Here is a 13,492-nt window from a genome sequence, read left to right as displayed (position 1 = left end):
TTCACTTGATTTTTTTTTTTTTTTTTTTTTACTAGTTTCAAATAGATCAGAGTGGTTTCCATATTTGTTTTTCATGAACCATGGTAACACTTTTTCCTTTTCCTCATCCATTTCTGTTCCTCTGTGAAAGTTGCACTGTCATGTCATTCATAGCAGATTTTTATAGCACAGATTCAACCCTCATTTGACTTCTATTTCCCCAGATGGAACACACTCTGCTGGATTCTTTCTACAGTGTTCTGTTAGAGGGAATAGTTCAGAGTGTATCATGTCAAAAGCAAGATCTCTTTGGTCTGCGATATGATGGAATAATGACCTCATGATTTTGTTCCACTGAAAGGATGCAGCACAAGAACTTCACTGTTGGACATCTGCTGGCTGAAATTATATGCAAAATGTAACTTCAAGATGTTAACGAATTCTGAACCCTCTTAGGAAAACAGACTGTTAACTAAGTTGAAAGGTTTTTGTTTTTTTGAATGCCTTGACCCATTTTGTAAGCGTTTTGATTGAAGTAATGGAGGCAAATGCTGAGCGTTCAGATCCGTATTTCACTATAAAAATATTGCAGTACAGCAGGCATTCTTCAGGTCATTCTTGCCTTTGTTATTTTGTCATAGATTTCACAAAGAAATGTAAACAAGCCTAATTGAATTTCACTATTTTATGTTAAATTTCCTTTTAGAATGTGTTTTAATAAATTAACATCCTGTCAGCATTTTGGCATTTTCCAGATACACGGTGTTCTGAAATGTCTGTTCGGAGCATCTGTTTCCTTTCTTGTGGATTACTATACGTATTGTCCTATGCACTATTTTGTAACGATGATGCAGCAGACAAAGTATTTAGGCTGTGCAGTGTTAGGTTGAAAAGTGGATTCAAACACATTGCCTTCTCCAGAACAGATTCATATTCTGAATCGTGTTACGGTGATAAAAGGCTGCTTTTTAGTGCCACTTAGTTTAATGTCTAAAGTTGATTATATATTGTTCTTGAATGAGCACTCTTTCTGCAGATGACTGTTTTAAAAACATGTGTTGCTTTTCATTTGGCAATTGTCAGGAGCTGGTTGTCCAATAAATTATATTGTGCAACTAGCACAGAAAGAATTGAAAGAATTGTAAAATTGGTAATAACTGAAAAAAAATCTTTGTTTTACTAAGTTAATAACTGTAATACAGTTATGAAATTGAGTTTCTTTATTGAAATTAATAGTGGGGAAGTTGGGTGTTTTAATATAATGTTTGTGGCATTCTGGCTTGTTATGCCTTTTGCCTGGGGGGGGGGGGGGTTGTTAACCAAGCTTGTTATTGACAAAAATAACATGGCTCAGCCAACCAGGCCAATGGCCTGTGACAGATGTCATAGTCAGCCAGCCAATTTTTGCAGCCTTAAAGCTTCAAATTTGCTCACCAATAGTAATACCAGACCCTTCATTAGACGTGAGACTTTCTTCAATAGGAAATGGGGCAGTGAGCATGTGTGCCCCTTCTTCTCTCCATAAAATTTCCTTTGGATCTATTTTGCCAAAGAAGCAAAACATATGTAGCCCCCTTCCCGTTTGGCTAAAAAACAGACCCACATGCTCAGGAAATTGACAAAAAAAAAAAAACTTTAAGGTTAAGCTAAACTTGCCAGCCAACTATAAAAGCCATCATAGTCCCCATGTATAATTGGCTTAGCTCTGCTGGTTGTAGTGTTGTTGAATTTGCCTGTCATTGACCTCAGTGGGATTCAAATTTGACTACAAATCAGCCCAAACATTGGGGTCAGTTCGGATGAAATGCCAGCAAACCAAACAGAGGCAAGTTCTACCAACCCTACTTATTTGCATTATTGAATGCAAAGAGGTCCAGGGCATGGCTGTGCAGTCTGGTAGGAATGCCTTAAACATATTAACAGATGAACAGAACTACAAACTCATTGGCAAGTGGCAAGTTCATCAGTTTTTAGTTGCATGCTTGGAGTTCAGGGTTAAAGCTTTGCATCTTTTATTTCTTAATGTCTCATTTCTTTTAAAACCGTCCTTCTGTCATCTCTATTTATTTTTTTATATCATTCCTCTGCAACATAACAAACTCTTGTAGTTAGAGACCTTGGTTTAGAAACCTATGTTAAAAATAAGGTAAAGCCGCGTCGATGCTGTTGTGTTGCTCAGATTGAATCCTCCCTGCTCTTCCCAAGCAGCTTGATAGTTACAGCAGAAGTAATGTTGTGCTTGTTAAACTGTGTTATCACCACATTTCTTGGTTCAATCTGAAATGTGTAAATAAAGTCAGCAGGATGTCGATGGCACTGCCAGATGATGTCTCCATGCAGCAGCATGAGTAGGCTTGTCTCAGCTGCTCAGACTTTTTCAGTGGAAGGAATAATACGGGGTGAATTTGGTCAAAAATTGTGTGTGTATGTGTATATATATATATATATATATATATATATTGATTGCACACATACCCACTTAAACATCACCAATCAACAACATTTTATAACCCATTTACTGGTATAATAATAACTTGTATTTATACAGCACTGACAAATTAAGCATTGCTTTACAAAGTCCATAGTAATATCACTAACTGTCCTTGAGTGGGGCTCACAGTCCAATGTCCCTACCATAGTCATATGTCATTAACCCAGTCTTAGACCAAATTTTTAGGGGGAAGCCAAATAACCTCTTTGCATGTTTTTTTGGAACCTGGGATTAAACCAAAGGAAACCCACTCAAACGAGGGAAGAACATACAAATCCCTTGCATCTATGTGTCCTGGCTGGGACCTAGAGCTGCAAAGGCGAGAGTGCTAACCACTGAATCAACAATACCCACACAGTACATCTTCTTACAATGGCACATGTTACTGGGGTAGGATATATTGGGCAGCAAGTTATTATTCAGTTCTTCAAGGCAAAATAATACAAGAAGGAAAAATAGGTAAACTTTGATATCTTTGGCATGGGCCAAATGATGGTTAGAGAATTGGGTCATCTCTAAACCTGCAGGTCTTGTGGGGCAAGTATATGGTGGAAAAAGTGGCATTTTGCTTTTTATATCTGCCAGAATAACCTAATTAATTATCAATAACAAGAGTTACTACCTGCCCCCCTAGATTATAGCACAGTAGGCATGCGAAGGAGTGAGAACTGAGAAGTGTGCAGAATTTGACTACTAGTACTCCAAGAGCTAAACATAATACTGGAAAGCAGACTGACCCTTTACGGTAGCTGGCTTATCCGGTGAATGTAACATTACATATTATATGCTGCTTTTACAACTTTATTTTTTGCTATCATTTTTTAGGAGTCTGAGAAAAAGAGCATCAGGGACAGAATTCAGATGGTACAAGACATTGTTATCACAGTTCAGAATATTTTAGAAGAGATTGCAAGCTTTGGAGAGCGAATCAAAAAGTAAGTTCAACTCTTCTAAACTCAAGCTTTTAAACTCTTAAAAAAAATTACCTCTGCATCCTTTATACTAGTAAAGTCTACAAAATACCAACAGCTTACAAGTGCACCCTCTCTTCTGAAGTTACAGGGAGCCATTGTTGTCTATGTCATCTAGGGTTTATAGGGGTTGCCAGGAGTTCCTTGAGCTGTAGCTGGCAGAACTACCATGTGCCTGCATATTGTGGGGTTTAACAACACTTTACGGTGCTACAATTATAACCCCAAAATTCTTTTTAACTGTTTATCTGAATTGAATTTGGACCACTATGGTAAGAGGAACATTCTTCACGCTGATCATCAATTTGAGGTGCATTTTTCCAATAATGTATTTTTAAGGGTTCCTTGGGGATATTAAAGATTGAGGAAGGCTGCTCTAAAAATTGCACTATTTCTCCGTTTTTCTGAAAGTTGCAGCAGGGCTCCCAGGCTCCTGCTTAGTTTTCTTTTGTGGATAATTTGGTGTTGCTTGCATTGTTTCCAAATCATAGACTAACGCTCTGCAGTTTAGCAAAGTGTTGTGAAAGGCGTATAAATCCACTTTGGGCATATTATGGTAGATATCTTTTTGGTCATATTTGCAAGCAACTGGATATGGTGAAACATTTAGGTGTCTATGAACACACATTTTCAATCCGTACACAGTTAGTTAACAAAGTCCGGCACAAAAAAGAAAAAAAACAATAACTGGGTGTTAAAGGTAAATATAAATACGGAATTTGATGTTGCATGGAATGCTTCTAAATATCCGAATACTACAGGTGTTGCTCCTACTTTAACATGTTAGAAATAACTACCACTTCCTCTACTCCCTATTAATTAAGTTCTGTATATTACAAAACCCCCTGCTAGATATTTAATGGCTCCTGTTTGTGCCTGAATTTTCTTTTGTTTAGGCTTTGTGCCCGCTTGTCCGAGCATTTCTAAAGTGGTTCTAAAGACATTCAAGGAAAAATACTTTGCAACCTTTTTAAACTCCCCAGGAGCCTGGTTGAACTCCCTCCTGATTACACAGTGCGTCTCCTGGTCAGCATGCAGGCAGTTTATTTTGAGTAAAGTGTTGTGCCATGGGGCTTTGAATGAGTGAGCTACCGTGAAGCAGCAAGTACAGTACAGAACACTTAAATGGTTGTGGGAGGTGGACCAGCAACTAGAAACTGCATGAGATCTGGAGCACCTGCTGATAATGTGCAGACTGTGATGTTTATAGGTGGTGGTATCTGCACATTGAGTGGAGAAACACACAAGGGTACTCTGTTAAATGTTCTATATTTTGTATGTACGATTTGTTATATATTGATACTTCATGCAGAGTGCTTGGAAAGAATACTTCTTAGGGTGGCCTTACAAAACTCAATAATTGCAAGTATTTTAATACATTAAAACCTTGGTTGTGATAATTAAGGATTGACAAAGTGTTGGCAGTATCCATCTCAGAACTATTTGGAGATTTTGTCTAAACCTATTTCTCCATTGAAAAGTGAACAAACATTTACTGCACATGGACTACAGAAGGATATTGGCTGAGCTAGGGATAATGGTTCTTTGGACTGCAGAGGAATTTTCTCCAGATCTCCATTTTCAAGAAGAGACCTAGAGGTTGATTTAATAAAATAGTTTAGGCTGTTGAAGCTTATTTTTTTATGCACGTGATTGGATATTCTATGCAATGTGATATATATGCATACCCTATATCAACTGGTTATTACACATTATAGCTACTGGACAAAATTAGGGTCTCTTTACCCTTGGTACTGGGAGAGAGGTTAGGGATCCAGCAGTCCTAAAATAGATGCCATTAGTGAAATTTTCTTCATTACCAAATTCTATTAATAACATCATCAATATCCGAGTCATTATTATTCAGACAATAAATGCACAGAGAAAAAAAATATTAAGGGACTAGTAAGGACTATCCTGTCCTTAACCTAAAGATGTTGCATATCTTACCCTTGGGGTATCAGACATGTACCAAAACACAATTTTATATGTCTAAAGCTATTTAACAAGTGGAAGTTGGAAGTTGTGTACCCTGTATTTTTTATACATATATATTTTTTTGCAGCACGTTTAACTGGAGTGTTCCATTCCTGTCTCTGCTCGCCTGCTTTATACTTCTTGTCGCAACAATTCTTTTGTATTTCATACCTATAAGATACATCATTCTGATATGGGGTAAGTGGCTTACATTGTATTATAAAATGGAAAAATCCAGTCTATGGAATTTCTACATGTGAGTTTTAGATAGTTCTGTATAAGATGTAACAGTTGTGGACCTTATGGTCAATGTAGTTTAGAACATCGGTCACCAACCTTTCAGACCTCACAGACCACTAAATTCATCATTTTAAGTCCGGCGAATCATTAATATATTAAAAAAGATAAAAAAATTTTAAAAAATAATGATTTAATGATAATAATGACCTTCCTAATGGTGCCTGACGAGGACTGTGCAGGCTCTGATTCAATGATCAGTTCATGGTTAAGTGAAGTATTACTATTGTTACTATTATTATTAGTTGCGTTATCTTCGGTGTTAATAAAGAAATGCAAAGTATTTGTTTGCTTTTTCTCACTTATTATGGGTTTTTCATTGGAATCTCATTGAATCTCATTCAATTTAGGACTACATTGATGTCACGCTGCACCTCCCTTGTTTTTCTGTTTCTAGTACAGTTTAAATTTAGTGCAAAATAACAGCAAAATGTGTAATTCAGAATATAAGAATTTATTATAATTTTATTTTTGTTTTACTACAATTAAAACATAAAAATTGCAAATAATTTCCAAATTTTTCTGAGGACCACCAAAATTTTCTTGCAGTTGGTGACTGCTGGTTTAGAACACTTTGGAATAAGGAAATGGTTTGAAGGAGAAAGTAGCTTAAATATCTTGACAGTGGTGGAGAACATAACAAATTTAATGTTAAACATTTGCATCACCATCAACATACACCATCCAATCGTGTGCAAGTAAAATACTTTTTTTTATTTTTCCTTGAACATAATTGCTTTTGCAAAGTGTGTTTTCACCACATTCTATACCACCTAAGTGCCTATATTTCTTAAGTAAATAACCCTAATAACAGTGACTCAAGTGAAAGTCAATCATAAATGGTACTTCCTATTTTACAAGGAAAACCAATGAATATAGTTAATAAACTATTAACTTTTACCTTCATAATAAAAATTAATTGGACTTTTTGCATGTAGAAAAGGAATTTGGTTGCAGTATTAGAGCTTTCTAAATAGGTAAGAGGTTAATTGATGACCAATGTTTGGGAATGACCACTGTGCATTTCTATGAAAGAAAGCACAGCAGGCTGCCGCTTGCTCATCCCTCCATCCTCCCCTCTCTATAAAACAAAACAATGCTGTGTGTACAGTTCTCGCCTATTCATTTGTCATTTGGAACAATCATGAAAGATTGTTTTTAGCAACAAGTATCTGATGTCTGCACAAGGCTTAGTGGGCCACTGTGGGCACTGTTGGTAATTAACTTCTGAGCTAGAAATGGACCAGATTGTCACCCTCTTATTTGAAATTGGGAGCTAGTAGCCTCAATACATAGATTTCTGAGGGCCATTAACACAGTTTAAGTGTACTAAATCAAGAAACCATGCTATACCTTTAATGGCATCTTCTCATTTTCAGACCTAGCTCAACACTTTTGCAGTAATAAGCAGTGATTTCTGATGATTTGGGTTCCTGGTTACCATACTTCTCAGAATGACATTACTTTTAGCTGTTTTTATGTATTGTAAATTAGTGCTTGTCTACCTAACACAAACCAACCTTTTTACTAAGAATACCAGCACAATTGCACAATGTGAACCACCCTGGCATTAAAAAAAATCTGCAAAGACTCCACAAGCAGTCTTTGTACCATTTGCCTAATATGCATGTGGTGTGACATGGCTGTTTTCACACTGATGGATCTAATGAGATTTTTAAAATGGAAGTTAAATATTCCAAGAGCTCAGGTGTAAATCAAAGTGTAGTAAGCTGAATGTGTTTTCTTTTTCTTCATTTTCGTTCTGAGAAATTAACATGTGACCAGCATAGAAACGGAACACCAGGCTTTCACACTCATTCCTAACCTGCGAATTTGCTCATACTACCTTGGCTGATGTGCCGGCATTCATTGTGTCTCAAGTAAGAATAAGCTCAAATTGATTTTTCTTCACAGGCATCAATAAATTTACAAAGAAGCTTCGGAACCCATATGCCATTGACAATAATGAGTTTCTGGATTTTCTCTCCAGGGTACCATCGGATGTTCAAAAGGTACGTGTGTCTGTATGGTATATATATATTACATATATATATATATATATATTCAAAGTTCTCTCCCCTACCTAAAACATTAATACAAAATCTGATTTCTCACATTTGATAATTAACATGTACTTAGTGGACACTGAATATTCATTAGTTAGAAGACATTGTCTTACCAAAATGCTGCATAAAGAACAATATATCTAGCAGGATTAAACAGTAGCATGTTGTAATTTGAAAAGCAAAGGAAAAAAACACAAAAGAGTGGGTATAAAATGTCTTTGCTTTTAGCCATTACCAGTTTTGCTTTATGTTCTATTTTCGCTTTCTGAAAGAAAAAAGTGCACATTAAAGAAGCTTGGTCCAGATCGCTTTGAACCCTTTGTGTTTTATGTTCACTACGACACACCATCATAGCAAGCTAAAATTTCAAACTATGCGTTTTAGGGTGGTGTGAAAACCTTATTACAGTAAAGTGAATGGCAATATATGGCAAACACACTTAAACTGCTATAAACGCGTATGTTATAATTAGTGCATTATATAAGCCATATGTTTATACTGCTCATTGCCTCCAAGAAGAAAACGCAAATAAAACTCAACATGTATTTTGAGTTTTATTAACTTTTAATGCAACACATGTCTTTGAGAAAAAAAACTTGTGAATTTTTCAACATAAAGGAGTGAAAAAGTCCAAATTTAAGCTGTTCCGCTGTTATTATCTATCAATGAACATCAACTAGCAAAACAATGGGATCGATTTATTAGAGTAATATAGGATGTCCACTTACCACAGCAAATTTATCCATTCCAAGAGTATTAGTACTTTGCTTAGTGAAGCTTTGCTGACTTCAGCCTTTCAATCATGTGCAAGCAAAATACTTTTTTTGCTCATGTTTCCTAACATGATTGGGTTCCCTTTGGAAGCTAATTTTTATTACCACATCCACAAAGTACAATGAAAAATCCTAATAATTTACTTTGATAAGTGAAAAACCTAAACTGTTTTAGAAAACTAACCAAACCTTTATATTGTCTTGAAAATCTTTGTGGATTTCCACCATAAAACACAAAGGCAGTAACCTGTAGATTGTAGAATTTTTGTTGAGGAAAACACAGCCCAATTTTCTTAGGTTATAAAGCCATAGATAGCCTTGATAATGAATGTATTAAGTACTATCATTTCCACATGTCAAGTTCCTCTGTGTGATCAGCTTGAAGTTCCACCTCGTACACCAAGCAGTGCTGGCCAGATAGAGAAATGAAGCTGTTAATGGATGTAACCACAATTTGCTAAGCCAAAGTGTGCTATTTATGAATTGCAAGTGCTGCGTATCCATTAAGTATTGCATGCCTGGTTGCAGTCACTGGTTAAACCTTTTGTCATTTTAATTAAAAAAAGAAATCAATTGATGCTAGGCAGCCCGTAGCACATCACACTAGCACAGAAATTCACTTAGATATATCGGCTTTCTCTGGCATCTGGTAGAGGTGCCAGATTGGAAACCCATGCCTGATATTTATTCAGCAGCTCCTTCCAGTCAACACAAGAGCAGATCATGTCACACGTGCTGAATATTTTTGAGGGTATTCTGTCCAGCTCATAAATGCCTTCTATTCTTGCCTGCTAGCTTCTTTCTCCTTTGCCTATGAGCTGGCCCTGTCCATAGCCAGCCATAGAGCCTGGTATTGCTCATCTGGAACTGTTCCAGAGGGAATGCACAGCTAAACCAGCAAGGGTTAGCTTATCAAGTTACATGGCGCACCTCATGTAATGAACTTGTTGTTAGTATGCTTTTCTGCTTGTCATCCTTATTTATAGGTTTGTACTAAGGCTTTTACATTCCACTAATGTGCATTTTTTTGTATGCTCTCTGGGGGCTTTTTAATTCACTTGTGCAGTGCGTTGTAATAGCCTTAACTCAGTAAAAAGGACACCTATTTGCCATTTCTAAAATCTGTTAGAAGCCCCTCTGCCTCATTAAAATAAGATCCACACTTAATATTTGCTCATGTAGAAGTTACTCCATTCTGGCTACCAATTAATTTTCAGTGTTCTCATGTTTAGAAAATGATTCATTACTCAGAATGTTCCGTAGATTCCTTGAGTGTCTCCTTAGGGAGCTATTATCTCACTCCGTAGAAAGCTTCAATTACTTAATAGCAAACGTCATGTCTGTTTACTTTTACAGGTGCAGTATGCTGAAATAAAACCTTCCAGTAACCAAGGTGCCCTTAGGAAGAAGCGAACTGGCTTGTAACGGAGTCCATTATCTGAGTTCTCGGTTTTTATCCAAATAATATCATACACTAACTCATCACAGCCAGGACTGTACTCAGAGAAGAACGGTGTAGGGGTGCTGGTAACCCCCTAAAAGTTTTTTTTTCATATTATTAAGAAACCAAATAGGCTTTCTGACAGGCTTCAGATTAGTCTACTTTATAGAGATTTGCCAATGACGATCAGGTATGACGCTCTAAATGTAAAGGAAGGACAATGTAACAGTCATATGTCTTTTGAAAAAGTTATGGTAAATTGTATTTTTGTTCTTCTGGTGGGGGTACAAACATATAAGACTGTTTGACAAAGGCCTTAAAACTTTCATGTGATGGACCCTGCCATTAGAATGCTCAATGTGCTACATTTCTCTGTTTCTGATTTACCTGCATTATCCTGTGTTTGCTTTTGTCCAGAAAGCACAGTATATAACACAGCTTTAACTGTTTGATTTCATATTTCTATATGTGTAAAATATTGTTGAATGAGAAACTAGTGGTGCTACCTAAAGCACCAAGTCTCATTTCCAGATCCATTTTTAGAAAATGGGAATGATGTTTGGTTTACTGTAGCAACACCACCTTTTTATATCTAGTTTTTCAAACCTTTCTTATCAAGATCTCCTCATGCTGCATATATGTACATACTATAAAACATCTGTACCAAATTTAAAAAAAAGTTTGCATTTGCACCTTACTGCCAAACTGTATATAATGTTGTAAAATATAGAAGTATTTTTATATAATCGATTTCTAGCACTTTTCCGCACACTACAGAAATCTTATGAAGATATTTTTCTAATTTTTGTCAGGGTTTGGAAACACTCACTAGTTTACAGGCCATTTCTTTTTAGAAAGATGGCCCAAGAGTTAAATATAGACCAAAAAAGCACAACCAACCAACCAAACGACTTTGAAAGTAAAACTGTGGCATTATTAAAATGTTTAAAGATGTAATTTTGTGGTGTTCTAGAACAGTTGTCATATTTGATTTATAAGAGGCCAGTCCATATATATATATATATATATATATATATATAGCATATCCATATGGTAATAAAGACTCCTTGGAAGTTTGGTAGGAATCTGATGATCTGAGTCAGTACCTGGCATTTTGTATATCCAGGACACTCGGTGAGAACTCTGTGCCATAATTCCTGTATACTTGGGAGCTTTTGGTGCTTGAGCAACTCTTGTTACATGCCCCATAACACCATAATATAGAATAAAACATATATGGTGGAACACCTCTTCATTCAGGAATTTAGAAAGGAATTTGCCGATATCAACTGGCCTTTAATTAATATCCTATTTAAGTGCTGCTAACCTTGACAAATACTTACCTTTCTCTTTAGTCCAGTAATCTCTATGCTGCACCACCTTGGCTCCACACAGATTTTTCTGCTTTACTATCAGTGCTACAGTCCCATTCATTGTGAATAGTAATCTGTACTCTGCTGGACCACTGGAGGCCACCGTGTGTACAGCTAACCTAAAGAAATGAAGCCACAGTGCAATTGAGCATTGAATGAAACACCTGGGTGGAATGCTTTTGTTAGAAAGGTTGTGTGGTGCCAGGCAGGGTCCTACACTAAGGATCCTTGGATCAACAAGGAAGGCAAGTATATGTCCAGGTAGGTAGCACTCAGGAATAAAGGATTAATGAACATTTGTTCAATGGTACAATTGTCCTGTACAGATATTTCACTAATATAGTCCCTAAGAGACTCTATAAATTATCAGCGATTTATCCTTTCTGTTTCTACTAACAACTAAAATATATTGATTTTGAGTGAACTGACCAGTAATTTAGGCTCATACATGTTGGTTTACCATTCTTAACTTGACCCAATCCAATTTAGGACTTTAATGTACCACAAATTGAACAAAATATACAAGGTCTTGCTCAAGTTTGTTAAAAAAATTTAAATTCTTCTTATTCAATTATGATTTTGCCATATATTGTCCCATGCCGCAAAAGAAAAATCTATTTTGTTCCTAGGGTGAAAAAAGATCAGTATTTCAAATCCTTTCAAATCCTTTCAAGGTCACAATGTCATAACTTTCTGGATGTATACTTCTTTTGTAGAACATTATCAAAAGGCATTCAAAAATTGTGAAATGCTGCATGTGCCAAAGTTTAATAATTGTATGTATTGAAGAGGAATATGTCTTTTAATGTCTACATAATTTATAGTTGTGTAAAATTGTCTAATAAATATTTCTTTTTAGATGTACGTCTGCTTTACAGTTAAGCATCAATCACCCATTTTTGTTTTTTTTTTCTTCTTTAATTGTTGAGACTAGCTGGAACCACTTTCATAGCATTTATATACGACTATGAATTTAACCCAGGTACGTTTTAGTTGTCTCTATGCATAGGTAATGTGTAAGCTTTAGCATAAAGCCATCTGATTTTTTTAGCTTACATGTAGTGTAGTTTTTAAAATTAGATAAAAAAAAATTCTGTTTCAGATTTTGCTATCAATGAAAGTTTAATTCTATTTTTTGTTGGCTTCCTACGATTGGACTTCTAATGTCTGTTGGCTTTGAGTAAAGAAGATGCAGCATATTTTAATTTCAGAACTGAGCAATACAAGGTAACGTGGCTCTGACATGGGGCGGCAGTTTGTGTTAAAATTAAAGTAAGCTAATGCAATCGTGGAGGCTCCCCAGTTACTTTCAATGGAAAGCTATGGAAGTTTATTTCAGGTGGCCTTTAAATCAAGTGAGTATGACTAGGAAGTCTTTCTACAAGAGGACAGATCTTTTGGAAACCTAAAATGTTCTTCAGTGGTCTTCAGCAGGTTACACGTTGACAAACACCATCTTGCTTTTATGACACTGTTGATACAATATTGCTTCTATGGCCCACGTTGTCTCCCGTCATCATTACAACCATATGCCTGAAGAGAAAGACTTTCACATAAATTTTCATTTCAAATGGGAAGATTTCTTGAAGATCCTTAATACTTGGAGTTCAAACATGGCAATGAACAGTGCAGAAGAACATTTTCTAACTTATGACTGTAAAACCACATTCACATCTGAAGTAAAAATGTTCGTTATTTTTAACTCATTTACACATAGTCCTGATTGGTGTTTTCTTCCTCTTGGTTACATTAATATTGGTTACAGTCTACTCATTTTAGGGTGTAGTTTTATTTCTGGTTAGAATTATATTTTTTATATCAAATAAAATGAAAAGTTGTATATTTTCTTTGAAATGCACTAAATACATGTGATAATGTCAAATTTTATTAAAAGAAGAAAGTAAAAACAAAACTGTGCCTTTATTATTAAAAAAACAAAAAAAAACATAAAACATAAAAAAAAAAACTGTTTTGTGTCAAGAATATACAGTTTACGTTAAATACTTGTAATGCTAATGGGCTAATAATCAGCTATAATTTAATATACTATAAAGTCATATGCCAGTTGTGTGCTTTGGCATGTTTCAAAAGAAAAAAAAAAACATGAATTTAATTTCCCAACAA

At 35.6% G+C, this 13,492-nt stretch overlaps 1 protein-coding gene across 1 annotated transcript in view; it reads left to right on the top strand.

The window, feature by feature from the left end:
- Window positions 1-13,280, top strand: part of MCTP2 (multiple C2 and transmembrane domain containing 2) — a gene marked incomplete in the record, with an annotated part of 128,402 nt that extends 115,122 nt beyond the window's left edge. Inside the window, 4 exon segments of the mRNA XM_072402684.1 lie at window positions 3,296-3,405; window positions 5,507-5,616; window positions 7,630-7,727; window positions 9,911-13,280. Coding sequence (XP_072258785.1) covers window positions 3,296-3,405; window positions 5,507-5,616; window positions 7,630-7,727; window positions 9,911-9,979 — 387 coding nt within the window.
- Window positions 13,281-13,492: the final 212 nt, after the last annotated feature.

This window comes from Pyxicephalus adspersus, chromosome 2 (assembly GCF_032062135.1).
Source record: "Pyxicephalus adspersus chromosome 2, UCB_Pads_2.0, whole genome shotgun sequence".
Taxonomy (NCBI): Eukaryota; Metazoa; Chordata; class Amphibia; order Anura; family Pyxicephalidae; genus Pyxicephalus; species Pyxicephalus adspersus.
Note: the sequence above shows the minus strand (reverse complement) of the source record. Positions and strands in the feature narration are given on the sequence as shown.